The 27,677-nt window shown below is 42.1% G+C and overlaps 1 protein-coding gene across 2 annotated transcripts; it reads right to left on the bottom strand.

The window, feature by feature from the left end:
- Positions 1 to 26,252, bottom strand: LOC113060041 (obscurin-like). 2 transcript variants are annotated; one of them, XM_026228827.1, is made up of 8 exons: positions 26,170 to 26,252; positions 4,804 to 5,118; positions 4,407 to 4,718; positions 4,253 to 4,321; positions 3,224 to 3,310; positions 3,067 to 3,111; positions 779 to 859; positions 1 to 659 (listed from the first exon to the last, which is right to left on the bottom strand). In XM_026228827.1, the coding sequence occupies exons 1-8, from the start codon at positions 26,228 to 26,230 to the stop codon at positions 634 to 636; spliced, it is 996 nt and encodes a 331-aa protein (XP_026084612.1). In that variant the 5' UTR covers positions 26,231 to 26,252; the 3' UTR covers positions 1 to 633. The 2 variants fall into 2 exon arrangements, with proteins under 2 accessions (XP_026084612.1, XP_026084614.1); XM_026228829.1 differs by lacking the exon at positions 4,253 to 4,321.
- Between the last annotated feature and the right edge of the window lie 1,425 nt (positions 26,253 to 27,677).

The following is a 27,677-nucleotide window of genomic DNA, read 5'->3' as shown; positions in this document are numbered from 1 at the left end:
AGAAGAAAAAGAGTGTTTAATAATATCTCAAATTATATTCACAGCTTTAGGTAAAGTATTCTCATGATACAAACAAAGCTATCAAGGTCTTCATTTGTGATTCATAATCTTATACATCTTATTTACCATCTTGTTAATCATTTGAGGTTTTCTATTTTCATTATTTCACCAATATTATGATGTTACTACAATATGCATGATTATTTTAGACTATCTCCTGAATATCATTAACTTTGTGCTTAGTTTCATTGACTTCCATAATGTATTTTCTTTCGTACTATGGAAGTTAATGGGAACCACCAGCTGTTTCATTACCAGCAATCTTCAAAATATCTTCTTTAATGTTCAACATAAGAAAGCAACATATACAGGATTGGAACGAAACGAGGGTGAGGAAATGTGAACAGATTTTCATTTTTGGGTGAACTATAACTTTAAGGTACCTGTCACACTTTGATTATGACTTTATTTAATATCATATTTAAAGCAATCGGTACAATATGGATTACTGGAAATTACATTGAAATATGTATGCAAATATCAATAATTATTGCTGTGTACATAGAGAGAGAGAGAGAGAGAGAGAGAGAGAGAGAGAGAGAATTTCATTGTAGAACTGCAGACATCTCTATTTCATTTTGGTGATGAGTTCTTCCTTCCTGAATAAATAAAATAAAATAAATCAATACAAACAATTTACTGACCTTTTCTCACAGTCATGATTCAGATTGTTAGAGATCAGTGTGAATCATCAGGTTTTGTGACGATCAAAACTCACCAGCTCTTCTCGCACAGATGATCTGAAGAAGAATCACAGTAGGAGCAGCAAACACTGCAATCTCTACAATACTCACAATCACTACAGGAACCACGTGTGGACAGAACAGAGAGAAAGAAGAGAAGAACAATAATCACAATCACTACAGGAACCATGTGTGGACAGAACAGAGAGAAAGAAGAGAAGAACAATAATCACAATCACTACAGGAACCATGTGTGGACAGAACAGAGAGAAAGAAGAGAAGAACAATAATCACAATCACTACAGGAACCATGTGTGGACAGAACAGAGAGAAAGAAGAGAAGAAACAATAATCACAATCACTACAGGAACCATGTCTGGACAGAACAGAGAGAAAGAAGAGAAGAAACAATAATCACAATCACTACAGGAACCACGTGTGGACAGAACAGAGAGAAAGAAGAGAAGAACAATAATCACAATCACTACAGGAACCACGTGTGGACAGAACAGAGAGAAAGAAGAGAAGAAACAATAATCACAATCACTACAGGAACCACGTGTGGACAGAACAGAGAGAAAGAAGAGAAGAACAATAATCACAATCACTACAGGAACCACGTGTGGACAGAACAGAGAGAAAGAAGAGAAGAACAATAATCACAATCACTACAGGAACCATGTGTGGACAGAACAGAGAGAAAGAAGAGAAGAACAATAATCACAATCACTACAGGAACCACATGTGGACAGAACAGAGAGAAAGAAGAGAAGAAACAATAATCACAATCACTACAGGAACCATGTCTGGACAGAACAGAGAGAAAGAAGAGAAGAAACAATAATCACAATCACTACAGGAACCACGTGTGGACAGAACAGAGAGAAAGAAGAGAAGAACAATAATCACAATCACTACAGGAACCACGTGTGGACAGAACAGAGAGAAAGAAGAGAAGAAACAATAATCACAATCACTACAGGAACCATTTGTGGACAGAACAGAGAGAAAGAAGAGAAGAACAATAATCACAATCACTACAGGAACCATGTGTGGACAGAACGGAGAGAAAGAAGAGAAGAACAATAATCACAATCACTACAGGAACCACGTGTGGACAGAACAGAGAGAAAGAAGAGAAAAAACAATAATCACAATCACTACAGGAACCACGTCTGGACAGAACAGAGAGAAAGAAGAGAAGAAACAATAATCACAATCACTACAGGAACCACTTGTGGACAGAACAGAGAGAAAGAAGAGAAGAACAATAATCACAATCACTACAGGAACCATGTGTGGACAGAACAGAGAGAAAGAAGAGAAGAACAATAATCACAATCACTACAGGAACCACGTGTGGACAGAACAGAGAGAAAGAAGAGAAAAAACAATAATCACAATCACTACAGGAACCACGTCTGGACAGAACAGAGAGAAAGAAGAGAAGAAACAATAATCACAATCACTACAGGAACCACTTGTGGACAGAACAGAGAGAAAGAAGAGAAGAACAATAATCACAATCACTACAGGAACCATGTGTGGACAGAACAGAGAGAAAGAAGAGAAGAAACAATAATCACAATCACTACAGGAACCATTTGTGGACAGAACAGAGAGAAAGAAGAGAAGAACAATAATCACAATCACTACAGGAACCATGTGTGGACAGAACAGAGAGAAAGAAGAGAAGAAACAATAATCGCAATCACTACAGGAACCACGTGTGGACAGAACAGAGAGAAAGAAGAGAAGAAACAATAATCACAATCACTACAGGAACCACGTGTGGACAGAACAGAGAGAAAGAAGAGAAGAAACAATAATCACAATCACTACAGGAACCATGTGTGGACAGAACAGAAAGAAAGAAGAGAATCAATCTCTGAAACTGTGAATTGATTATTAACAATGAACAATTACTGACAAACCATTTATAAATTCACCGATAGTTTCTGGGCAAGAAAAGAGAAGTGAAAGACTGATGATGTCTAATAAAAATTCATCTTAGCTGTGTTTGACTTTGTTTTTTCTTCAATAGATGTTAAACAAAAACAGCCTGATAGCCTCAGATAGTTTGATCAATTATATCTAAATAAATACATTATTTAATTATGATGAAAGTGTATATTTACATCTATATATATACTAGCTTTCTTATTAAATTGCCTTCTTTGTGAAAGAGAAAACAAGTGCTTGAGGTCTACAAATTAAACAAGACAAGCTTTTCTTAAAGTCTACATAAAATATAATATATAATAATATATAATAAAAAAACATTACACACATTAAACCACTGAGATGAGTAAGATAGAAATACCTCTCTGTGTAGCTGTTGTCTCGGGGGTTTGAGGAGTCTGTTTCTCTGTATAAGGAGGAGGATTTCAGTTCTGATGCATCATATTTGATCAAATACATCTTAGCTCTGTTTGACTTCATTGTTCATTGACTGCTGATGTGTGTCAGTGATCATGTACCTTGTTCTGTAGAAGCTGCTGTAGTTTGACTTGATTTCTTCTCAGAGTTTGAGCTGCTGACTGGAATCAGTGTTGAATCAGCTGAAGCTGCAGAAGAGGAATGATCAGAACATTATTATTATTATTATTATTATTATTATTATTATTATTATTTTGATCATTAGTATTATTGTTGTTATTATTATTATGATCATTAGTATTATTATTATTCTAAATTCACTTCTAAAACTGAAAGTAAGACTCAGGCCGGGAGCAGACAAGGAGGAGAAACAGTCAGACATAAATGTAGAAATGTAAGGTTAGATGCTGTTTATGTGTCATGCATAAAAAATAAAATAAACAAATAAAAACATGTTTTGCTATCTATTTAAAGTAACTAAAGTGTAGACAAGACATAGTGTATCTCTGAAGGCATCACTGATGATCTTGTCTCCTGAATTCTGTTCAGTGATAATGGAAGTAAGACTTTGCAGATGAACCTCTTTTGATCAGAAACAGCCCTGATTACAATATAAACACATGAAGTTATTAATACCTCATTCATATGAGAGTGAAACAAAGTGAGCTGCAGCCAATAAACCTTCAGTTTGTTCTGAATCAATGACATATAGACTCTTCTGAAACTGATTAACCTCTTAACTGTCCTCCTCTTAACCCCCCTTTCTGAACATAGGCATGAAAGTGTGCTATTAACACTTAAATTGTTATTATTCATGAATGTTTATGTAATTAAGCTTCCAAAGGAACTCCTGTAATTGTGTATAAGTTTTGAGGTGCTCTCGTCATATTTTAACCTATCACTGTTTCTACATAATTATTAACAAAAAAGTGGTAAAATATCTATTTAGGAGTCCAACGATATATATTTTGTGATGATCAGATCAGGGTTTAATCATAATATACTGAAGTGAGCTTGTGTCAGTTTGCGGGGTTAAAGAAATGTAGTGTTGTTATCTGAACACATGTCAGTGAATCTGAGTGAGGTCTTCAGGTCACAGTAAACATTGATCTTAACAGCTGATTCTGGACCTGCTTGTGTAGGAGCTGAAGCTGATTTAGAGCTGGTGACTGGAGACGGTGGATTTGTTTCGCTTGGAGCTTGAAAAGATGAATGTTCAGATACATCATAGACTACCATCATATTTAAATGCCTGATGATTAATTGTTCATATAAATCATTTACTTGGATACTTGACAGTATATGTGGCTGAGGTCTTCAGTTGATCTCTGTGTTTAAGCTGACATCTCCACTCTCTGTTGTGATCTTCATTCAGGAGTGTTGTAGTCAGAGAGATGTTACACTGTTCAGAGGAGAATGAGATCTGAAATCTGGAGTCTGTCTGCAGATTCACACCAGCCTGATTCACCCAGATCAGATCAAGACCCTCAGAATGAACTAAAATATCACAAGAGACTAGATCATCATAATATAACTGACAGAAGAGAGTCAGAGAGCGGCCTGATCTGATCTCAGACTGTGAGGATGATGAAGACACTGAAACAGAAAATCAGACAGAGATTACATGACAATATTACTGTTTAATTCAACATATAATCATAATATTCACAGAAACACTGACCATGAAGAACATGCAGAAAAACACGTGCATCAGCTCCATAATGTGTTTTATTCACATATTGTCTGCAGGTGTATTCTCCACGATCTTCTTTTGTGACTTTCTTGATGTTCAGAGAGCAGTCAGAGCCCAGACTCAGTCTCTCGTGTCTCTCTGTGTCAGTCTTCTTTATTCCTAAAGCAATCAGTTCAACTGTCCCTGACGGTCTGTTATAGTTCCATGTAGTTGATGTGCAGCCAGAAAGAGCATTATTACAGGACAGACGGACATCTTCAGCAGAACTGAAGAACACTTGAGTCACTTCTGCTCCACTGATACCTACAGATAATAATAATAATAATAATAATAATAATAATAATAATAATAATAATGTGGTTAATAACTTGATTATTTACATTTACATTTACATTTAATCATTTAGCAGACGCTTTTATCCAAAGCGACTTACAAATGAGAACAATAGAAGCAGTCAGGTCAACAGGAGAACAACAACAGTATACAAGTGCCATGACAAGTCTCAGTTAGTCTAGTATAGAACACATAGCTAGGATTTTTTTTTTTTTTTTTTTTTTTTTTTTTTTTTTTAATTAAATGAACAAGAAAATGAAAAGTACTGGTGTTAGTAGGTTAAGTGCAGGTGAAAAAGATGAGTCTTCAGACGTTTCTTGAAAATTAGTAAAGACTCAGCTGTACGAATTGGGATTGGGAGGTCATTCCACCAGCTGGGCACAGTCCAGGAAAAGGTCCGTGAGAGTGATTTTGAATTTCTTTGGGATGGCACCACAAGGCGTTGTTCACTTGCAGAGCGCAAACTTCTGGAGGGCACATAGGATTTAACCAGTGAGTTTAGGTAAGTTGGTGCCGTGCCAGTGGTCGTCTTGTAGGCAAGCATCAGTACCTTGAATTTGATGCGAGCGGCTACTGGTAGCCAGTGTAACCTGATGAGGAGAGGAGTAACATGAGCTTTTTTTGGCTCATTGAAGACAACCCTCGCTGCTGCATTCTGGATCATTTGCAGAGGCTTGACAGTACATGTAGGAAGGCCCGCCAGGAGAGCATTACAATAGTCCAGTCTGGAGAGAACAAGAGCTTGGACAAGAAGTTGGGTTGCTTGCTCTGACAGGAAGGGTCTAATCTTCCTAATGTTGTATAAGGCAAACCTGCAGGACCGGGTCGTTGTAGCAATGTGGTCAGTGAAGCTTAATTGATGATCCATCACAACACCTAGGTTTCTGGCTGTCCTCGAAGGAGTTATGGTTGACGGGCCCAGCTGTATAGAGAAGTTGTGATGAATCAATGGGTTAGCTGGAATCACCAGGAGTTCAGTCTTTGTAAGGTTAAGCTGAAGGTGATGGTCATTCATCCAGCTAGAAATGTCACTCAGACAGGCTGAAATGCGAGCAGCTACCGTCGGGTCATCTGGCTGGAATGAGAAGTAGAGTTGGGTGTCATCAGCATAGCAGTGATAAGAAAAGCCATGCTTCTGAATGACAGATCCTAAAGATGTCATGTAGATGGAGAAGAGAAGTGGTCCAAGTACTGAGCCTTGAGGAACCCCAGTAGCAAGGTGGTGTGACTTTGAAACATCACCCCTCCAAGACACACTGAAGGATCTGTCAGAGAGGTAGGACTTAACCCACAGGAGAGCAGTTCCAGAGATGCCCATCTTTCTGAGGGTGGACAAGAGAATCTGGTGATTAACAGTGTCAAAAGCAGCAGACAGGTCCAGCAAGATGAGTACCGAGGATTTTGAAGCTGCTCTTGCTAGTCGCAGGGCTTCAGTAACCGAGAGCAGAGCAGTCTCAGTTGAGTGGCCACTTTTGAAGCCAGATTGGTTGCTGTCCAGGAGGTTGTTCTGTCCAAGGAACATAGAAAGCTGGTTGAACACAGCTCGCTCAAGTGTCTTTGCAATGAATGGAAGAAGGGATACCGGTCTGTAGTTTTCAAGAAGCGCTGGATTTAGAGATGGTTTCTTGAGCAGTGGGCTTACCCGAGCCTGCTTGAATGCTAAGGGAAATGTTCCAGAGTGAAGAGAGGAGTTGATAATGTGAGTAAGTGAAGGTATGACTGAAGAAGAGATCGCTTGAAGGAGGTGAGTGGGGATTGGATCAAGTGGACAAGTAGTAGGATGATTGGACAGGAGAATTTTGGAGACGTCCATCTCTGAGAGTGGGGAGAAGGAGGATAAAGTGTGTGCATCCGTCATTGTGACGTTGTCCTCGGTCTGCGGTGTGGAGAATTGGTCACTGATGGATCTTGTCTTATTTGTGAAGAAAGCTGCAAAGTCGTCCGCTGTAAGAGTCGATGGAGGAGGCGGAGGTGGCGGATTAAGAAGAGAAGAGAAAGTCTTGAATAGTGTCCGAGCATCACTGCAGCTGTTAATTTTGTTGTGGTAGTAGGATGTTTTAGCTGTGAAGACATTTGCAGAGAAGGAAGAGAGGAGAGATTGATACACACTGAGGTCCGTAGAGTTTTTTGATTTCTGCCATTTCCTCTCTGCAGCCCTTAGTTTAGAGCGATGTTCACGGAGAACCTCAGACAGCCAGGGGGCAGATGGGGCAGTGCGTGCTGGTCTAGACAACAGTGGGCAAAAGTTGTCCAAGCAAGATGTTAAAGTGGAGCAAAGAGTGTCCGTAGCACTGTTCGTGTCCAGAGCAGAAAACTGAGAGAATGGTGGAAGAGAGGATGAAACCACAGCAGATAGGCGAGATGGAGAGAGTGAGCGTAGGTTCCGTCGAAAGGTGACCTGCGTTGGAGTGTGTGCCACTTCAGGAGTAAGTGCTAGGTTAGCAGTAATGAGGAAGTGATCAGAGGTGTGCAGTGGAGCAACTGAAGAGGTGTCCACAGAGCAACAGCGCGTGTAGATGAGGTCCAGTTGGTTGCCTGATTTGTGAGTTGCTGTAGTAGACACTAGCTTGAGATCAAATGAGGTGAGCAGAGTTTTGAAGTCAGCAGCCTGGGGTTTATCTAGGTGGATGTTGAAGTCACCAAGCAGTACCAGAGGAGTACCATCTTCAGGAAAGTTTGATAGCAGCACATCCAACTCCTCCAAGAAGTTTCCCAGTTGACCTGGGGGACGATAAATGACCACAAAGTGGATTTTAACAGGGTGGGTTACAGTAATGGCATGTGATTCAAATGAACCAGTACCTGTAGGTGATGGCTGAAGATCAAATTTCCATTCTTTGGATATAAGGAGACCCGTACCTCCACCCCTCCCAGTGGTGCGAGGAGTGTGGGAACAAGTGAAATTAGTGGAGAGGGCTGCAGGGGTGGCAGTATCTTCAGGTTTGATCCAAGTCTCTGTCAGTGCCATGAGGTTGAGACCGGAATGAGTAGCAATAGAAGAAATGAAGTCTGCTTTGTTAACTGCAGACTGGCAGTTCCAGAGACCAACTGGAATAGAGAGCATAGTAGTAGAGGTCAGAGGGACATGGCGTAAGTTTGTCAGACAGGCCTTCCTGCGACATACATAGCGTGCTCTCCGAGTGTTAGTAGTGATTGTAGAGATCTGAAAGCACATAGTGACTACAAGTGTAAGATATTTTTGAGAATGCCAAAATTATGAAATCACTGATTCTTGAGACATGGGACAAAACATATCCAGCTGTAACTGAAAATATTGATCCCTTCTCTGTGGACACACTGTTTTAGATGTAGTGAGAACACAATAAGAGTTTTCATTTTATTTAATTTTTTATGATGAAAAATAACTTGTTTTATCAAAAGCATCTCTTAATAATCTCTCATATTAAAGTGCGGTTGTTTTTCAAGCACATGTGTGTTTCATAAGCTTTTAAAGTTGTGTCCTCTCTTTCTGTCAGCAGCGTCAGATCTTGATTAAAATGTAAAATCATCAGGGAATCTGAGGGCAGCTGTCTCTCTGAAGGACCCTCACCACATTCCTCCTCTGCAGAGTACATCAGTGTCACTTTATAGTTTTACAATATTTTAAATCCTTATGTTAATATTTCCTCTGTCACAACCATGATACTTCAACACCATCTTCCAGTTTCTGATAATAATATTAGAAATATTTAGATCATTGTATTCTCCTGAAGCAGGTTCTGTCAGCATCAACAGAAAAAACAAAGCGCTGCTTCATCAACTCTATGTTTGGGGTTAAGAACGATGGTAGACCAGGGCGGGGTGCAATTGACAGTCTTTAATAAAGAAAATAGTCTTTCACAGCATAAGAGAACAAAAATCACGGACTTCTTTCAGCCAAAACAGAAATTGCCAGACGACCGGGTCTAAGGGAAAAAACTACATAGATCTCCATGAGAGGAGAGGCAGGGATCCCGGGATGCCAACTCCCAGTCCAAAAACAGAGAAGACCGCCGGCGGTGTGAAAAGCCAAGGGCAGGTGCTGCACAGGTTCTCTGCAAACAGGCACAGCCGGATAATACACAGTCCAATGACAGTATAACTCACAGTTGCAATAATGACGAAACAATCCACGGACAAGACAGGACAGGACTAGGAAACAGACGTGTCTCACGAAAGGTCATCGAATAATCCGACAATGAGACAGGGCTAGAAAGAGAGAATAAGAAGCAGAGACAATCAAGGGCAAAAGAGGGACAGGTGAGGGAATGAAAGGGGAGACAGCTGAAAGTGATAATGAGCGGAGGAGTGTGCGTGATAGAGTGAGTAAGTGATCACAAGAGGGAGACAGAGACAGAGGAAAAGACCAGGATCATGACAGTACCCCTCTCTCAACGAGCGCCTCCTGGCGCTCCTGAGGACAACTGGCGGGACCGGAGGAAATCATCAATGAGTGAAGGATCCAGGACGTCCCGGGAGGGAACCCAACTTCTCTCCTCAGGACCATACCCCTCCCAATCGACCAGATATTGACGACCGCGTCCCCGACGGCGCATGTCGAGGATGCGGCGAACCCTGTAGACAGGGGTATCATCGACAAGACTAGGGACGCGCACAGGGCGAGAAGGGGGACGGATGACTGGTTTAATGCAAGAGACGTGAAACACGGGGTGGACCCGGCGCAGATTAGGCGGAAGGTGAAGTTTTACTGCGACGGGGTTAATGACTCTTACAATGCGAAATGGTCCAATAAAGCGGGGAGACAATTTACGTGAATCGGACCGGAGAGGTAAATTTGAAGTGGACAACCACACTCTCTGGCCGCAAACGTAACGAGGGCTCTTAACTCTGCGCCTATTGGCCGTAACTGTCATGCGTCTTCTAGCTCGACAGAGAGCAGATCGCACTCTCCTCCAGGTGCGTTTGCATCGGCTAATAAAAGCTTGCACGGACGGAACATTAGATTCAGAGTCTTGGGACGCAAATATCGGAGGTTGATAACAGAGACAGCAATGAAAGGGCAAAAGACCCGTAGCAGAGGAGGGGAGCGAATTATGGGCGTATTCGGCCCAAGAGAGTTGCTGTGACCATGACGCGGGATTCTGATGGGTGAGACTGCGGAGCATACGGGCGACAATTTGATTGGTCCGTTCAGCTTGACCGTTCGTCTGGGGATGAAACCCGGACGAAAGGCTAACGGATGCCCCAATCAGACGACAAAACTCTTTCCAAAATTGAGAAGAAAATTGGGGACCTCTATCAGACACAATATCAGTGGGTAACCCATGTAGCTTAAAAACATGATCAACCATGATCTGGGCGGTCTCTTTGGCAGAAGGGAGTTTGGCGAGAGGAATAAAATGGGCCGACTTAGAAAAACGATCTACCACGGTTAGAATAACGGTGTTACCCCCTGAGGGAGGAAGACCGGTGATAAAGTCGAGTGCTAAGTGAGACCACGGTCGAGACGGAACCGGTAGCGGACGAAGTAGACCGGCCGGAGGAGAACTGTCAGTCTTAGTTTGAGCGCACGTATTGCAGGAGGCAATAAATCGTCGTACGATCCTGTTCTAAAGAGGCCCACCAAAAACGCTGACGGATAAAAGCGATGGTGCCCCGGACGCCGGGATGGACTGTCAATCTAGAGGTATGTCCCCATTGAAGGACTGCCCGACGCGCTGACACAGGGACAAAAAGCAGCCCCCTAGGGCAGTTGCGCGGAACTATGACACGAGAAAGGGAACGCTTAACCAGCCTCTCTATTCCCCAGACGGCCGTGCCAATAACATGACCCGGGGGAATAATCTCCTCAGGCTCAGAAGAAGCAGAGGAGTCAAAAAGACGGGATAGTGCATCAGGCTTGACGTTCTTGGTACCCGGACGGTACGAGATGGTGAAATCGAAACGGGTAAAGAATAACGCCCAGCGGGCCTGACGAGCATTTAGTCTCTTGGCCTTGCGGATATATTCTAGGTTTCGGTGATCTGTCCAGACGATAAAAGGAACGGGAGCTCCCTCTAGCCACTGTCGCCATTCGCCTAACGCTAGACGGATGGCGAGCAGTTCGCGGTTGCCTACGTCGTAATTGCGCTCAGCAGGAGAAAGACGGTGGGAGAAAAAGGCGCAGGGGTGTATCTTGCCGTCAGCAGAGGAGCGCTGGGATAGCACCGCCCCGACCCCTACTTCAGAGGCATCGACCTCGACTATAAATTGTTTAGAGAAGTCAGGGGTGAGAAGGATAGGTGCGGTAGTAAAAAGCGATTTAAGAGTGTCGAACGCAGTCTGCGCAGAAGCGGACCATCTAAACTGGGACTTGACGGAGGTCAGAGCTGTAAGGGGTGTGGCTACTTGACTAAAATTACGTATAAAACGACGATAAAAATTAGCAAACCCGAGAAAACGTTGTAGTGCGAGGCGGGAATCGGGCACGGGCCAGTCGGTAACAGCCTGGACCTTAGCAGGGTCCATACTAATCCCCTCTGCCGAGATGATAGAGCCCAGAAACGTAACTGAGGGAGCATGGAAAGAACACTTCTCGGCCTTAACATAAAGTCGATTCTCTAATAGACGCTGAAGAACACGACGAACATGTTGGACGTGCACCTGGAGAGACGGCGAAAAAATCAGAATGTCATCTAGGTAGACGAATACAAAAACATTGAGCATGTCTCGTAGGACATCATTGATTAAGGCTTGAAAAACCGCGGGGGCGTTAACCAATCCGAAGGGAAGAACCCGGTATTCAAAGTGTCCGAGGGGCGTATTAAACGCGGTCTTCCATTCATCCCCCTCCTTTATACGTACTAAGTGATAGGCGTTACGCAAGTCGAGCTTAGTGAATATCTTAGCTCCCTGCAAGACCTCGAAGGCGGAGGACATCAGGGGTAATGGATAACGATTCTTCACAGTGATATCATTTAAACCCCGATAGTCTATGCAGGGACGCAGGGAGCCATCCTTCTTAACAAAGAAGAAACCGGCTCCCGCTGGAGACGAGGAAGGAACGATGGTACCCGCATTGAGTGATTCAGAAAGGTATTTCTCGAGCGCCTCCCTCTCGGGGGCGGATAATGAGTATAGTCTACCACGGGGGGGCGTTGTACCTGGGAGAAGATCTATACTGCAGTCATACGGGCGATGAGGGGGGAGAGAAGTGGCCCGGGAACGACTGAAGACCTCCCGCAAATCGTGATACTCCTCCGGAACCCCAGACAAGTCACCTGGCTCCTCCTGAAAAACAGTTACGGGCAAGACAGGGGGCACAGCAGAAGACAGACAATCTACATGACAGGACAATTTCAAAGAAAGAATAGTGCCTTCTGCCCAGTTAATCTGGGGGTTGTGAAGCACTAACCACGGGTGGCCTAAAACCACGGGAGAAAAAGGGGAATGAAAAATAAAAAAAGAAATAGTCTCTCTATGATTTCCAGAAACAGTAAGAGTCAATGGTGAAGTCCTCTTCTGTACCCTAGGAAGGGAACTACCATCTAGGGCAAACAGGGGGGTGGAGTCTTGCAAATCTAAGAGGGGAATACCTTGTCTTAAAGCCCAAGTCTCATCAATGAAGTTCCCCTCCGCCCCCGAATCCAGTAATGCTGAGCAGGAAACAGACGATCCCAGCCACCGGAGGTGAACGGGAAGGGAAGTGCAGGACTTAGACGGAGAGACCCATGATGTAGCGCTCGCCAGCAGCCCTGCGCTGGCTTTTACTGGGCACCTGGAGACAAAATGATCAGCGGCAGCGCAGTACATACATAGACGATCCATAATCCTGCGCTGGCGTTCCCGTGTAGATATGTGAAGCCCCCCTAGCTGCATAGGCTCAGGATTAGCAGCAGAGGGCAGTGGCGGACGAGTAGCTGTGGAAGAGGGGAGTAACGGAGCCTCCAATCCGCGAGCCCACCGTCGCCTCTCGAAGCGTCTTTCAATGCGAAGGGCCAGCTCGACTAGGGAGTCGAAATTGTCAGGAACCTCTCGGACAATGATCTCATCCTTAATCTCAGCGTTGAGGCCCTCGAGAAAGCGGGAGATTAGTGCCGGGCCGTTCCATCCACTAGTAGTGGCCAGAGTACGAAACTCAATAGAAAAGTCTGTGACTGACCTCCTCCCCTGGCGCAAGGTGGATAGGAGACGGGACACTTCACCACCATGTGCAGACCGGTCGAATACTCGGATCATCTCCTCCTTGAACAGAGAAAACTTAAAGACGCAGTCTACCTCTGCCTCCCAGTTCGCCGCTGCCCACTCTCGAGCCCGTCCATTGAGAAGAGAAACCACATAGGCCACCTTAGATCGATCCCTGGCGTAGGTGGACGGCTGGAGAGAAAAAACAACCTCACATTGGGTGAGAAAGGCTCGGCATTGTAAAGGCTCACCAGAATAGCACGGAGGGTTGTTTATGCGTGGCTCAGAAGGGTCGCGCTGTCCGGCTGCTGCAGTGGTCTCATGACGGTAGTGATGGAACTGCTGAGTTAGACCTGAGAGCTGGGCGGTCAGGGATTCTACGGCTCGTCTCGTGGTGGATAAATCCCCCTCATGTCTCCCCAGCAGAGCACCCTGGAGTTCCACTGCACGCTGGAGGGGATTACCACTCGCCTGGTCCATCTTCTGGTCGGATTATTCTGTTAGGGGTTAAGAACGATGGTAGACCAGGGCGGGGTGCAATTGACAGTCTTTAATAAAGAAAATAGTCTTTCACAGCATAAGAGAACAAAAATCACGGACTTCTTTCAGCCAAAACAGAAATTGCCAGACGACCGGGTCTAAGGGAAAAAACTACATAGATCTCCATGAGAGGAGAGGCAGGGATCCCGGGATGCCAACTCCCAGTCCAAAAACAGAGAAGACCGCCGGCGGTGTGAAAAGCCAAGGGCAGGTGCTGCACAGGTTCTCTGCAAACAGGCACAGCCGGATAATACACAGTCCAATGACAGTATAACTCACAGTTGCAATAATGACGAAACAATCCACGGACAAGACAGGACAGGACTAGGAAACAGACGTGTCTCACGAAAGGTCATCGAATAATCCGACAATGAGACAGGGCTAGAAAGAGAGAATAAGAAGCAGAGACAATCAAGGGCAAAAGAGGGACAGGTGAGGGAATGAAAGGGGAGACAGCTGAAAGTGATAATGAGCGGAGGAGTGTGCGTGATAGAGTGAGTAAGTGATCACAAGAGGGAGACAGAGACAGAGGAAAAGACCAGGATCATGACACTCTATTAGTTTTGTGAAAGAAATGACAAATTTTTCAAAACTGTCAGATATTATTTATTGAATATTTAATTTCATCATATTTCTTTATAACATTGTATATTTGTTGAGGAATAATTGTTGGTCACATGTGAAAGTGTAATCTGTCTGCTAACATGAGAATGTGTTTGGAAATGTTAAAAACCAAAAGAGAAAAGTTTGAAAAGGCTGAATCAAAGCATAGTTTCATTTGTCTACAAGATTAATTTTTTTTTAATTTTTCACCCTGTTTTGCCCCACTTCTCAAGAATCAGTGAAATAGTTTAATTTTAGAATTTATAATATTTGAAACTCTGATCCGCTGAACTATACGATGTGTTTTAAGACAAAGATGTTTGCTCAGCTGTGATATCTGACTCCTTATCTTGATTTACAGTAATTACATTTTTTTCAGAAATGATGTCAACTTTTATGTCAAATTTCTGTCAGGATCCTGCCCTGACAGTCTTGTCTGTACTGTCTTTGTTCAATGTGTCTTTGTTTATTTTGTGCCTGAGCACATGGTTGTGTCTCTTGTGTCTACCACGTGCTCCTCTTGTCCCACCTCCTTGTTTTCCCTGGTCACGCCCTCTTGTTTAGTCCCCATTAGTCAGAGTGTTGTCACCTGTTTCTCATGTCTCTGTATGCTCTTATTGTGATCACTTCCCTCCTGTGTTTGCCGGTTCGTTTTGTGTGTGAGTTAGTGTCTGCTTAGCGTGCTAGCTGTTCTAAACTAATAGCGGTTTTCCCTTGTCAGTTTAAGTCTGGTATTTGTTAGTTTAAGTTTATCTTGTCACTGTTTATTCTACTCTAAGTGTTTCTTTTTGTTTGGATCTCACTTTTAATTTGACTTAAGTTTGACTTGTTCTTTAAAGTATTTATTTTCCCCTTTTGAGTTATTTTCTTGGTTAGTCTTCCAATTATTTCTAGAACTTTTTGTATCTGTTTCTTTACCTTTTTAGTTTACTTTGGTTATTTCCCTAGTTAATCTGGTTTCTAGGTCATAGCACCCTTGTCTGATTTTTGCCCTTGTATTATTATTATTATTATTATTATTATTATTATAGTTGTTGTTGTTGTTCTCATGTTGTCTTAAGTCTTGTCTAGTGTTTTGTGAGTTCTGTCTGTTACTGTCTTGCCCGCTGCCTTCTCCCTGGCTACTGGGTCTCCCCGCCTGGAGGTCTGACGTGTGTGTGGCTATACCTCTATAGTCAAGTGCCTTTGGTTCCTGGTGTTGTGGTCTGGTCCCTTGCACCGCATCCTCTACAGTCCTGCACTCAGTTGTCACCCAGAGCCCCCCTCGGCGGTCATCCCCCCCAACTGCCTGCTCCAATGTCTACCCATCTACCCAATCCTACTGTCTGGACTGTTCAAGCCACTCCCTCCTATTGTGCTTTGTCTTTTGTCAATAAACGTTCCTTGTTCACTCTGCATCTGGGTCCTCTCCCTCAGTAACCCTGACAGAACGAACCGGCCAAGTCAGGACCCAGCAGAATGAGTATCAAGATCCTACCCCCTGCAAATGCTCAGGAGAGAGTGGCCCGCCAGCAAGGCCTGGGTGCACTTCGGCAGCAGGGACAAGAGGTGAGGGCCTTTGCCCAATTCTTTTGGACTATGTCTAGGGGCCTTGAGTACCAGGATGCAGCCCTTAAGGATGTCTTCAACCTCTGTTTGGATGATCCACTGCCTCAGTGGGAGATGGAGCAATTGAGGATCTTGGACTTTTGGAACTTTTCCAATTATTTGCACCACCGCAAGGATTGGCAGATACTTACACCACCAGAGTCCCCCTACAGTGATCACCCCACTCTCACTCCATCGAGTCATGTCCCTGATCATCTTTTGACTCCCACTGAGAAAAGGAGAGTGAGAAGGAGGGCGGCCAAAGCTGCTGCATCTGTCATGGAGGCCTCTGTGCTGGTTCCAGCCTCCGAATCGGCTGAATCCCTCATAGTCACGTCCGAGTCAACCAAGTGCTCTGAAGCAGTCAAGCTCAAGGAAGCCGTGAGGGAGGTTCCCCTGTTAGCCCCTGTTCCTGTGCCAGTCAAGCCTGTTTTAGTCCATTCAAAGCCAGTCCAGTCCAGTCCTGAAAATTCTGTGTCAATGTCAGTTCATTTAAGTCAAGATGTAGGTGACGTGAATGCTTACAGGCCTGGGAGACGAAAGGGTAGGAGGACCCGCGCCAGAAGAGCTAGAGACCTTAGTCTGGAGATCCCTCCTGCAATTTCCCTGGGTGATCTCAAGTGGCCTGCTGCTTCAGTCATGACCATGGAGTCCAGTGGTGAGCAGCCAGCTCCAGAGCTCACTCCAGTGTCTGCTCCATCCCCTGTGTCTAGCCCACAGAGGACTCCAATCTTGGTGGCCCCAGCGGGCAATTCCACAGCCCTCGAGGGCGGTCAAGAACCCACTCCCAAGTCTGTTCCAGTAGCCCCGGAGGGCAGCTCAGCAGCCCCTGAGGGCGGTCAAGAACCCACACCCGAGTCAGTTCCAATAGCCCCGGAGGGCAGCTCAGCAGCCCCTGAGGGCGGTCAAGAACCCACACCCGAGTCAGTTCCAGTAGTCCCGGAGGGCAGCTCAGCAGCCCCTGAGGGCGGTCACGAACCCACTCCCGAGCCAGTTCCAGTAGTCCCGGAGGGCAGCTCAGCAGCCCCTGAGGGCGGTCACGAACCCACTCCCGAGTCAGTTCCAGTAGTTCCGGAGGGCAGCTCTGCAGCCCCTGAGGGCGGTCACGAACCCACTCCCGAGCCAGTTCCAGTAGTCCCGGAGGGCAGCTCAGCAGCCCCTGAGGGCGGTCACGAACCCACTCCTGAGTCAGTTCCAGTAGTTCCGGAGGGCAGCTCTGCAGCCCCTGAGGGCGGTCAAGAATCCACTCACGAGTCTGTTCCAGTAGCCCCGGAGGGCAGTCCAGACCCAAGTCCAGAGCCCAGTCCTGCAACCCCAGGGGGCCCTCAAGAATCAGTCCCTGAGTCCATTCCTGCAGCCCCAGAGGGCAGTTCGTCCACCCGCCAGGTCACTCAAAGGTCAGTCTCTGAGCCCGTTCCTGCCGCCCCAGGGGGCAGTTTATCAGCTTCTGAGTCTCTTCCTGTGGCCCAGGAGGGCATTTCAACAGTCCCCACAAACTTTCCACAGTCGCCTTTGGAGCCCGGTCCAGAGAACCCTAATCTCTTTAAAGCTATTCCAGAATCCCTTGCTAGTCATGTCTTGCCAACCAAGAATACCCGGCAATCCAACCTGAATACCCAGTCCAGTTGGCAACCCTTGCCTGTGAGAGGTGTTCCTGTAGGGAGAGGTGCCACCAGCCATGACCCCACCTTTGCAGAGTCGGATAGACCGGGTTTCCCCAAGCCGGCAGCACTCTGGCCTAACCATTCCCCTGGAACCTTTTCCACCCCTCCCAGCCCACCCCCTGTTTTCCCTGATAGGCCTGGATTTCCAAGGTTTTCATCCCACCCACCCCCCCAGTCAGTACCATCTTGGCCCCCTACCATGCCTGTGCCCCCTTTCACTCCTCCACCCAGGGTGGACGCCTGGAGGAGTCCTTTGGAGGGGGGGTACTGTCAGGATCCTGCCCTGACAGTCTTGTCTGTACTGTCTTTGTTCAATGTGTCTTTGTTTATTTTGTGCCTGAGCACATGGTTGTGTCTCTTGTGTCTACCACGTGCTCCTCTTGTCCCACCTCCTTGTTTTCCCTGGTCACGCCCTCTTGTTTAGTCCCCATTAGTCAGAGTGTTGTCACCTGTTTCTCATGTCTCTGTATGCTCTTATTGTGATCACTTCCCTCCTGTGTTTGCCGGTTCGTTTTGTGTGTGAGTTAGTGTCTGCTTAGCGTGCTAGCTGTTCTAAACTAATAGCGGTTTTCCCTTGTCAGTTTAAGTCTGGTATTTGTTAGTTTATCTTGTCACTGTTTATTCTACTCTAAGTGTTTCTTTTTGTTTGGATCTCACTTTTAATTTGACTTAAGTTTGACTTGTTCTTTAAAGTATTTATTTTCCCCTTTTGAGTTATTTTCTTGGTTAGTCTTCCAGTTATTTCTAGAACTTTGTTTTGTATTTTGTTTCTTTACCTTTTTAGTTTACTTTGGTTATTTCCCTAGTTAATCTGGTTTCTAGGTCATAGCACCCTTGTCTGATTTTTGCCCTTGTATTATTATTATTATTATTATAGTTGTTGTTGTTCTCATGTTGTCTTAAGTCTTGTCTAGTGTTTTGTGAGTTCTGTCTGTTCCTGTCTTTCCCGCTGCCTTCTCCCTGGCTACTGGGTCTCCCCGCCTGGAGGTCTGACGTGTGTGGCTATACCTCTATAGTCAAGTGCCCTTGGTTCCTGGTGTTGTGGTCTGGTCCCTTGCACAGCCTCCTCTACAGTCCTGCACTCGGTTGTCACCCAGAGCCCCCCTCGGCGGTCATCCCCCCCCCAACTGCCTGCTCCACTGTCTACCCATCTACCCAATCCTACTGTCTGGACTGTTCAAGCCACTCCCTCCTATTGTGCTTTGTCTTTTGTCAATAAACGTTCCTTGTTCACTCTGCATCTGGGTCCTCTCCCTCAGTAACCCTGACAATTTCTAAAATGTCTAATTAAAACAATAGAATTAAAAAAAGTAAGAATAACCCAGCCGGCACATGACCGACCTTCAACGTTGAAATATGATTGAGATAAGGTCAGCTGTTTAACTTTCAAACAACGTTGAAAATGTTTAATGCTAAATTGTTGAATAAGGTTATTACATTTTAAATTATTTATATTAAATTATTTAAGATTATTATTATTTTAATAGCTTTTTAAAGTATTTTAACGTTGATACCTATTTTAAAATCTAAAGCTATATGTTATGATCATTAACCGCAATAAAACTAAATACATTTTGCTCTTTTATCACGCTGAAACAATATTGGTTGTTTTATTGTATTATTTTGATCATGATTGGTTAATCTGGCTGACATCCACGAAACTGGACAGTAAATTCAGAAATTGGTGATCAGAGTAATTCATTTTTTATTTTTATTTTTTGCTTTGTAAGTTTGATTTTTAATTGTTATCGTAGTGAACAACAGTGTAACTTTGCCTACTTTAGTTTAATTGTTCAATATAATCTAATTAGTGGTAAAAATGTAGTTTGTGTACAATGTTACATCATGCATAACTGCTGCTGTTAGTATGTTAGGGGTAGAGTTGGGGTACTCGAACTTGGACTCGGACTCGAGTCCGGACTCGAGTCCAATTTTGAATGAACTCGGACTTGTCACGCACTCGGGTGAATTTGTACTCGGACTTGACACGGACTTGAACATTTTGGACTCTGAAAATATTCCGAGTACAGTCGAGTCCGCGTCACGTGTAACAATAAAACCAGCATTAAATTGAAATGATAAATTAATGAATGTCTCCCCTTCTGTCATTTTACTGCACCACACTGGCAGGCAGAAGTCTCCTGCTTGCAGACGAAACACACGCACCACTCACTGGATATCAATGTGGATTAGTGATGGGAAGTTCGATTATTTTCCGCGAACCGGTTCTTTCGGACGGTTTGATTCAATAAACCGGTTGAAAAAAAAACAGTTCACCGGATACATAATCCATTGCGATGTATTTGTTATTAAATGAACTTACGTTTCGTCAGATTGCCCTTCATTCAAGCCCTCGGTTTACCCGCACTCATTACATTAGCACAAAATCAGTTCAGAATCAATCACCAAAAGAATTAGTTCGGTTCAGACGCCCTGTGAGTCATTCGGCTTCATGCTGAATCACAACTGCGCAGTATTATCAGCTCCTCGGTTCTCGAATCGGACGCGTCCGAAAGAAACGGTTTTCGGTTCAGTTTACTGATGATCTGAAAACTGATACAACCGGTTCTTGACTCGAGAACGCGAATCGCTCAAAACCCGGGTAGGAAAATCTGACAGGGTATAATAAAATGTCAGGACACCGGCACGTGCTGCAGTTCAGTATCATCAGCTGCTCTACTCGTGTTCATGTTCTGTTTACTACAAACTCAGTTTGCGAATCTGTCATCATTAACTATAAATACAGTACAGATATTTCATAAATCATCCCTTATTCATATTAAACACATGTCTTTAGAGTCTTTAGAGTCCCTGAAAACCCCTTTGGCCCATACATAATCTACAATATACAGATTAGAAACATGTAGCCGCTATCTATATATATATATATATATATATATATATATATATATATATATATATATATATACATTTTTTTTATATATATATATATATATATATATATATAGTTTTATCACACTTTCCGATGTTTAACAAAATACTTGAAAAATTACACGCATGCGCAGTATCATCAGTTCATCGGTTCTCAAATCGGACGCCTCCGAAAGAAACGGTTTTCGGTTCAGTGTACTGGTGATCTGAAAACCGATGCAACCGAGTACCAAAGACAGCAGCAGCAACCGACAGATGCTGCACAGCTCAGCATTGCAGGGTTTGCAAGACCAGAACTGACCAAACAAGCAATGCAACTTTATGATCCAAGTTCTCCAAGACAACAAGAAATTCATAATGTCATCATTAAGGATCTCCTCATTGGCTGCACTTTACCTCTGTCAAATGTGGGGGAGAGGCATTAAATAACTGAAATGTCATCTTTAACTGGAGGACAATATAGTGTGATACAATAATAAAATAGGTTAATTTGTATTTTCATGCACTTGTAATACAATAAAATCTTTGAAAACTTTTTTGATAGGAAACTAGTTCTGTTGACATAAAATAAAAATGTTCAATGACAATGACTAGATGTAACAGTGGTATTTTTTTTATTACATTTTTATATTGCCATTGGTTTAATGGGTTGAAAGGTTAAAATATTAATAGAATGTAAAAATGTACAATACCAATTTATAATCTTTTTTAATTTAATTAATTCATGGACTCGGGCGGACTCGACTCGGACTCGGCCTTTAAGAACTCGGACTTGAGTCCAACTCGGCCCCTTTTGGACTCGGACTCGGACTTGGACTCGATGTTTGTGGACTTGGTCTTGACTCGTACTCGACAAAGGTGGACTCGGACCCAACTCTAGTTAGGGGGCTACCATTAACTTAAAATATTACGTTTAACATTAAATATTAATGTTTGTTAGCATGATAAGTCAATGTTCTAAATTAGAACATTGAAGTAGCTTTAATAAGCATGCCTTAGAAAAATAAATAAATAAATCTTGAGACAAAACCATGGCACTAAAATATTTTTTGTTTTGTTTATAATACTCAATAGTTGTCAGATGCTGTCCTTTTGGGGAATTCTTCTTCATGTGGTCCTGGAGGACGGTGATGCTGCATTATCAAATCTGTTTTTGGTTTGTCCCAAATTCAGACGTCTGGTGGAGATAGACTCATTTTGAAAGAAGGCAAACTTCTGCCGACTTGACAGTGTTTAATTTTTTTTTTTTTTTTACATATTTATTAGATGTTTAAAATGCTGCCATACCATTCAGTTTCTCAGTTGCCATGTCTGAATCTTTATCTTTGTAATAATGCTGTTCCTATGCTCCTCATCTCAATATACAGGTTTAACAAAATGGAGAACTGCTCGATACATGAAGACAAAATGCAATGGGAATAATCATTAATATGGCTGTGCATGCATGTCTACTGTTAATAAAGCAATCTTGGTATTAATGTCTTATGAATATTAAAATGCAGCAGCTAGAGTTCTTCCTAGAACCAGGAAGTATGACCATATTATCTACTGCCCTGAAAGACAGCGGAGACCAGGACAACTAGAGCCCCAGACACAGATCTGCTGTAAAGACCTTGTCTCAGAGGAGCACCGGGAGAAGACCACAGGAAACAGATGATTCTTCTGAGCCTGGTTTCTCCCAAGGTTTCTCTCTCCATTCTGTCACCGATGGAGTTTGGTTAGAAGCATTAGAAGTATACTTTTATGAGATGAGTTTCTATTGGTGTTTCTTGTGTAACCTTTTACTTCTCTTTGATGAAGGAATTTCATATTGCTTCTCTCAATTTGAATGGAGCACGAGAAGGGAAGAAAAGGTTTGAACTATATGAGTTTATCAAGATTAAAAGAATAGATGTTTTGTTTGCCCAAGAAACACATAGTGATGTTTTTAATGAAGATGATTGGGCAAGTGAATTTGATGGGTGTCACGGCCAACTCGTTCTCGACCATAACATAAAATAGGATCACTTGTTCAGATTGATTGATATTTCTGTGACCTTGACTGTTCAAGGTCAGTTTTTTTTTTTCTTCTGTTATATCTTTTCCAAATTCGCTGTGTATACTGGATCTGTCCTGGCCTTCCAGTGGTTCTTAGGAGGGTTTGGACTGGCGAGCCTCCCTTGAGTTTGTTCTTGGATCTTTCTGTTGAAGAAGTATTCGCACGGATTCAACTGTGAATGGTAGGAAAAGGACTAACTTTCCTCATCTTTTTTTTTTTTTCAGATGGAGACCTTTTTCATTACCAACAGATAAAGGACAATTATTTATTAACATTTTTAGTTTTATTTTTTGCTAAAACTTTTCAAGTACTATTTCACAAGGACTGCAATTCTGACTGGATTTAATTGTAAAAAAAAAAAAAAAAAAAAGAGAAGAACCATTTGTTGTGAAATTGGGTTGCATGTTGTTTATTTAGGATTTACCCTGTTGAAACCCAAAAGGAAAAAAAAAACTGAGATCTAAAGTGTTGAAATCTTACATTCTGGTTGGAAAGGAAATACACATCTACATTTTATTTCATTTCATTTTATTTGTTATCAACCAATGTAATTCACCTGTTGTCATTCACCTGAAAATACAGTGAGTTTTCAAACGAGTATTCACTGTTGTTGTGGCATCTTTCTTCTGAAACGCTGGTCCATAGATCTCATTAGGTTAATAGCCAGTAAGCGCTACACATTACAAATTGGAGGCCTGTCTCTTTATGCATTGATTATAAAACTCTGTCTAAAGCTTTAGCAAATACCTTAAGTAAGGTTTTAGCAGAAATCATTCACTCTGATCATACTTATTTTGTTCCAGGTAGGCAAATATTTGATAATATATTGTTTCTTGACTTTCTTGATATTGGTAAGCTCTTATTTTTGTTTAATATCAATAGATCAAGAAAAAAGCGTTTGATAGAGTGGAACGAGGTTATTTATGGGATGTTCTAAAAGGTTCTGGACTGGTTTAAATAAAGTTTTTATTGATAAGTTAAGAGTCTTATATTGTGATGTTGAAAGTTTGCTGAAGGGAAATGGTGACATGTCCCCTCTTTAGAGTTTTTAGAAGTATTAGACAGGGTGTGCTTTATCTGGGATGTTATATAGTCTGCAATTGAACCTCTGTTGAGAAAGTTCAGAGCAGAATTAAAGGGTGTAAGCATTCCCAATTGTGAAAATGTTTTTAAATTATCAGCTTAAGCTGATGATGTTGTCATTCTCTTTAAAGAACAAAGGAATGTGGAAAAAATGACAGAAATTGTATGTGACTTTATGACAATATCTTCAGCTAGAGTAAATTGGAATAAAAGTGAGGCTAACTTATTTGGTGAATGGACGAATGGACAACCTCCTCTCTGTGGGTTTAAATGGAGCAAAGATGAGTTTAAACACTTGGGTGTACATCTGGGAGATAATATGACTGGTAAAATAAATGTCTGTATCCATTGTGTCCAAATACATTGTATTGTTTATTTGATAACATATATATATATATATATATATATATATATATATATATATATATATATATATATATATATATATATATATATAAACTTTAGGCAGTTTTAGGCGCAAACTGTCTTTTCTATGAGTTTCAATTTCAGACGCAAAATTTGTGGTAGGAGAGTATTCAAATTAATAATGAAACGCGTTTTACTGACGTTTTCGCTCGTCTGACATTTGCGCCGTTATTTAAAGGGCCAAAGAAAGTTTACACCAGACGTGGCGCGACACTTTTTAAAAGCGTCCCAGAAGCAGCTCTCCGCGCCGCTTCGCTAAAGATAGGCGCCTAGTCTATTTTTGACGCACCCCACGTCCAAACCACACAGCAAATACAAAATGGAAGTCAAAATATAATGTTCAATTCACATATTCTAGCTAGGAGCCCGAAATAGAAGACGAGAGGTTTATCCTCAAAGCTGAAAAACCTCACATTATTATATGACACCACAGATCCTTTTTCCAATGGCAATTAAAAAAAAGCAAGTGGTGTGGAGTTTAATTGCAGGAGTTGCAGGACTGGATTAAACAGAATTAAACCGGACAAAATATTAACATTCAGCCAACCATGTTAGAACACACAAAAATCAAGAAAAGCTAGTTGGACCATAGACTGTAGTGTTGGACAGGAAAATCATGTTTCTCGTGAATCCCACCATTACACTTCTGATCTGTTGGCACTGTATGGAGGATGCAACGAAACCTCATCGGAGCCGTAAAGCGCCACAGACACATGCCGTGTAAATCAGGGATGATGCTAAATTGTGTTCTTTAATTTGTGTGATTGTTAGTAAATCACCCGCAGACATTTCAACACCAATCAGTGCAGTTTTTGAATCCTGCTCTCGCGCTTATGTGTCCTGCTTAATAAAACTGGCCCATAATGGTAATAAGACTGTAAACATGATTTTATGTTTTGCCATTTAGCTTCCACATTTGTTATAAGGTGAGATGTATGATATTTGTTTTATTTATTAGAATTATATAAATTACAGAAAATTTTATCATTGCCTTGTTATTGCACTTTATAACTTTATATAACTTTATAAAGATATATAATGTGCAACATCGATCAAATGATCTGGGCCCTCATTAACAGGAGACACATGTGCTGAATACATCTAAAGCAGGGAGGTCAAACTCAGTTCCTGGAGGGCCGGAGCCCTGCAGAGTTTAGGTTCAACCCTAATTAAACACACCTGATCCAACTAATCAAGTCCTTTGTGCTTATTTAAAAACTACATGGTATGAGTGTTGGAGCAAAACTCTGCAGTGCTCCGGCCCTCCAGGAACTGAGTTTGACACCCCTGATATAAAGTAAACTCATCCCAGAACAAAACCTGCTCCAGAGACAGTAATGTTCAGAGAATGGGTTGCTATTACTACATACTCGGAAAGATATTTCAGTTTTTGGATCCAAACGTTGAATTATCTGTATATGTATTCATAATCTAACCCAGACACGTCACATAACCTGATTTCTGGAATACAGCAGAGCTCACTTTATAATATATTTAACACAAACAGAGCTTTTCAAGAGACTTCTGAGTTTGACAGCAGTGTATGCACAATTCTAAACATGCATCAAATAATAAAACAGTATTGGACCCACTTTATATTAAGTGGCATTAACTACTATGTACTTAATAATTTAGTACAATGTACTTATTGTGTACATACATGGTTTTACATTGTACTTATATTTAAAAAATAAAAAAACTACATTTAATTGCATCTGTATTTAATTTCTGTAATTACATTTATAATTACACCCATACTTTTTTTAAACTTACACATACCTCCAACCCTCTCCCTAACCTTACCCCTATCCCACCTCAATAGCAGCAAAAGTGTTTTACAATACAATATGAATATGAATTTTACAATATGAATTAGTTTTTTGTAAGTACATAGTAGTTAAGGCCACCTAATATAAAGTGGGACCACAGTATTAACTCCACATGACCCTGATATAATAACTTGATGACTTAATGAATTTCATCAAAAAAGAATTGTGCATATTCAAACTGTTTATTAACACATCACACACGTTATTCACATCACACACATATTTTATCCTGTAGTTCATAAACAGATGTCTTTACCTGTGAGAAGTGCACAGAGAATGATCCGTCCCAGCAGACACATGTGACGCTTATCAGCCATTTTCTGTTTCTGTCAGTCTTTCTCTTCACTCTATAATTAAAGCTCTTCTTTTTAACACCGTCAGCTCATCCTGTGGGTGTTAACTTCCTCTGATCTCAGCAACTGACCATTGAGCTGCATTTCACCCACACTATTCTGATGAAGAAAATAAGTTTCTATAAAATATACTGTATATCAGTTAGGTGTTTTTGATTCTGTCTTATAAAGTGATCACTGAAACTAAACACTGCTATTTTAAAAGTGCTCTGAAATAAACTGATACAGTGTAACTGTAGACATTAAAAGCAAACATACTGCAAACACAACGCATCTACTTCAATAACTCAACCATCAACCAGCTCTCGAAACACACAAGATGACTTCAAAATAAATAAATAAACAAAAAAATATATTTTTTAACAATTTTCTAATCAGCACTCTTGTTTATTCAGGATCTTCAAATGTAGCCTAGGTGTTTTTTTTTTTTAAGATTTTGAAACGCGTGACTACAGAGTGTGTGAACTCATTCGTTTTCGCAATTGTTCAACCCACAGAGAACAGTGAGGTCATCTCTGAAGCCAGAGACTGATGGCTGTGAATTTTCACACATTTCTGATGCCATTTCCTCTTTTTTCCTTTAAGTGATTTTCCTTTTACATACTGTGCCTTTTTGAAAAAGTTGTTACAAACCATTTACGAATGACTGTCAGGCTATGCTTACACAACAACAATGTAGTCAAATACGGAAACTTTTTTCATTGCGTTTTAAAAGTTTTCACTTATACACGACAACATTTTCAAAGCGATTTGCATTTCAGATATCGGCCAAAAATGTTGTATTACGTATGCCAGGCCAGTAGTTGGTACTGTCTCCTTGTTAGTGAACAGTACCTGTGGGGAAATTAAGATTATATGTTGTATATGATGTATCTGTTGGTTGTAATATTGGTGAAGTAAATCCACTCTTTGCTGAAGAAGTGTTGAGCAGCAACAACAGTACCATGTACTCTGCCATTGTTGTGTTTGTTCATGCTTGCCTTTAAAATCAACACGTACTGCGTCTCTACATACCGAACACATACTACGCACAGATCTTTCATATGAGCGACAACAACACCTCGATGCTGAACCATCATCTGCTCTGATTGAGCTAATATCAACCGATCGTCAATGTGGTTGAGTCGTGAAAGTGTGGGTGAGAGTGCAAGGCCAAAGGAAGATCCATATTGGTAGGCTTTTGCCCCGAAAAGCAAACCTCAGGAACTTCAGATGAAGAAGGATGGAGATAAGAGCATCTTTTTGATAGATTGTGACACACCAGTCCTCTGACTTGGCCTGTGCAACTGTGCTGAACTTCAGTCCCCTGACTGAGCCGTTCAAAAAGCGCAGATCTAAAAAAGGACACAACACCACATCCTTCCTCAGAACAGTGAAGTACCGGCTGTAGGACCCGGACTCTGCAACCCAA

Source organism: Carassius auratus, chromosome 41 (assembly GCF_003368295.1).
Source record: "Carassius auratus strain Wakin chromosome 41, ASM336829v1, whole genome shotgun sequence".
NCBI lineage: Eukaryota > Metazoa > Chordata > Actinopteri > Cypriniformes > Cyprinidae > Carassius > Carassius auratus.
Note: the sequence above shows the minus strand (reverse complement) of the source record. Positions and strands in the feature narration are given on the sequence as shown.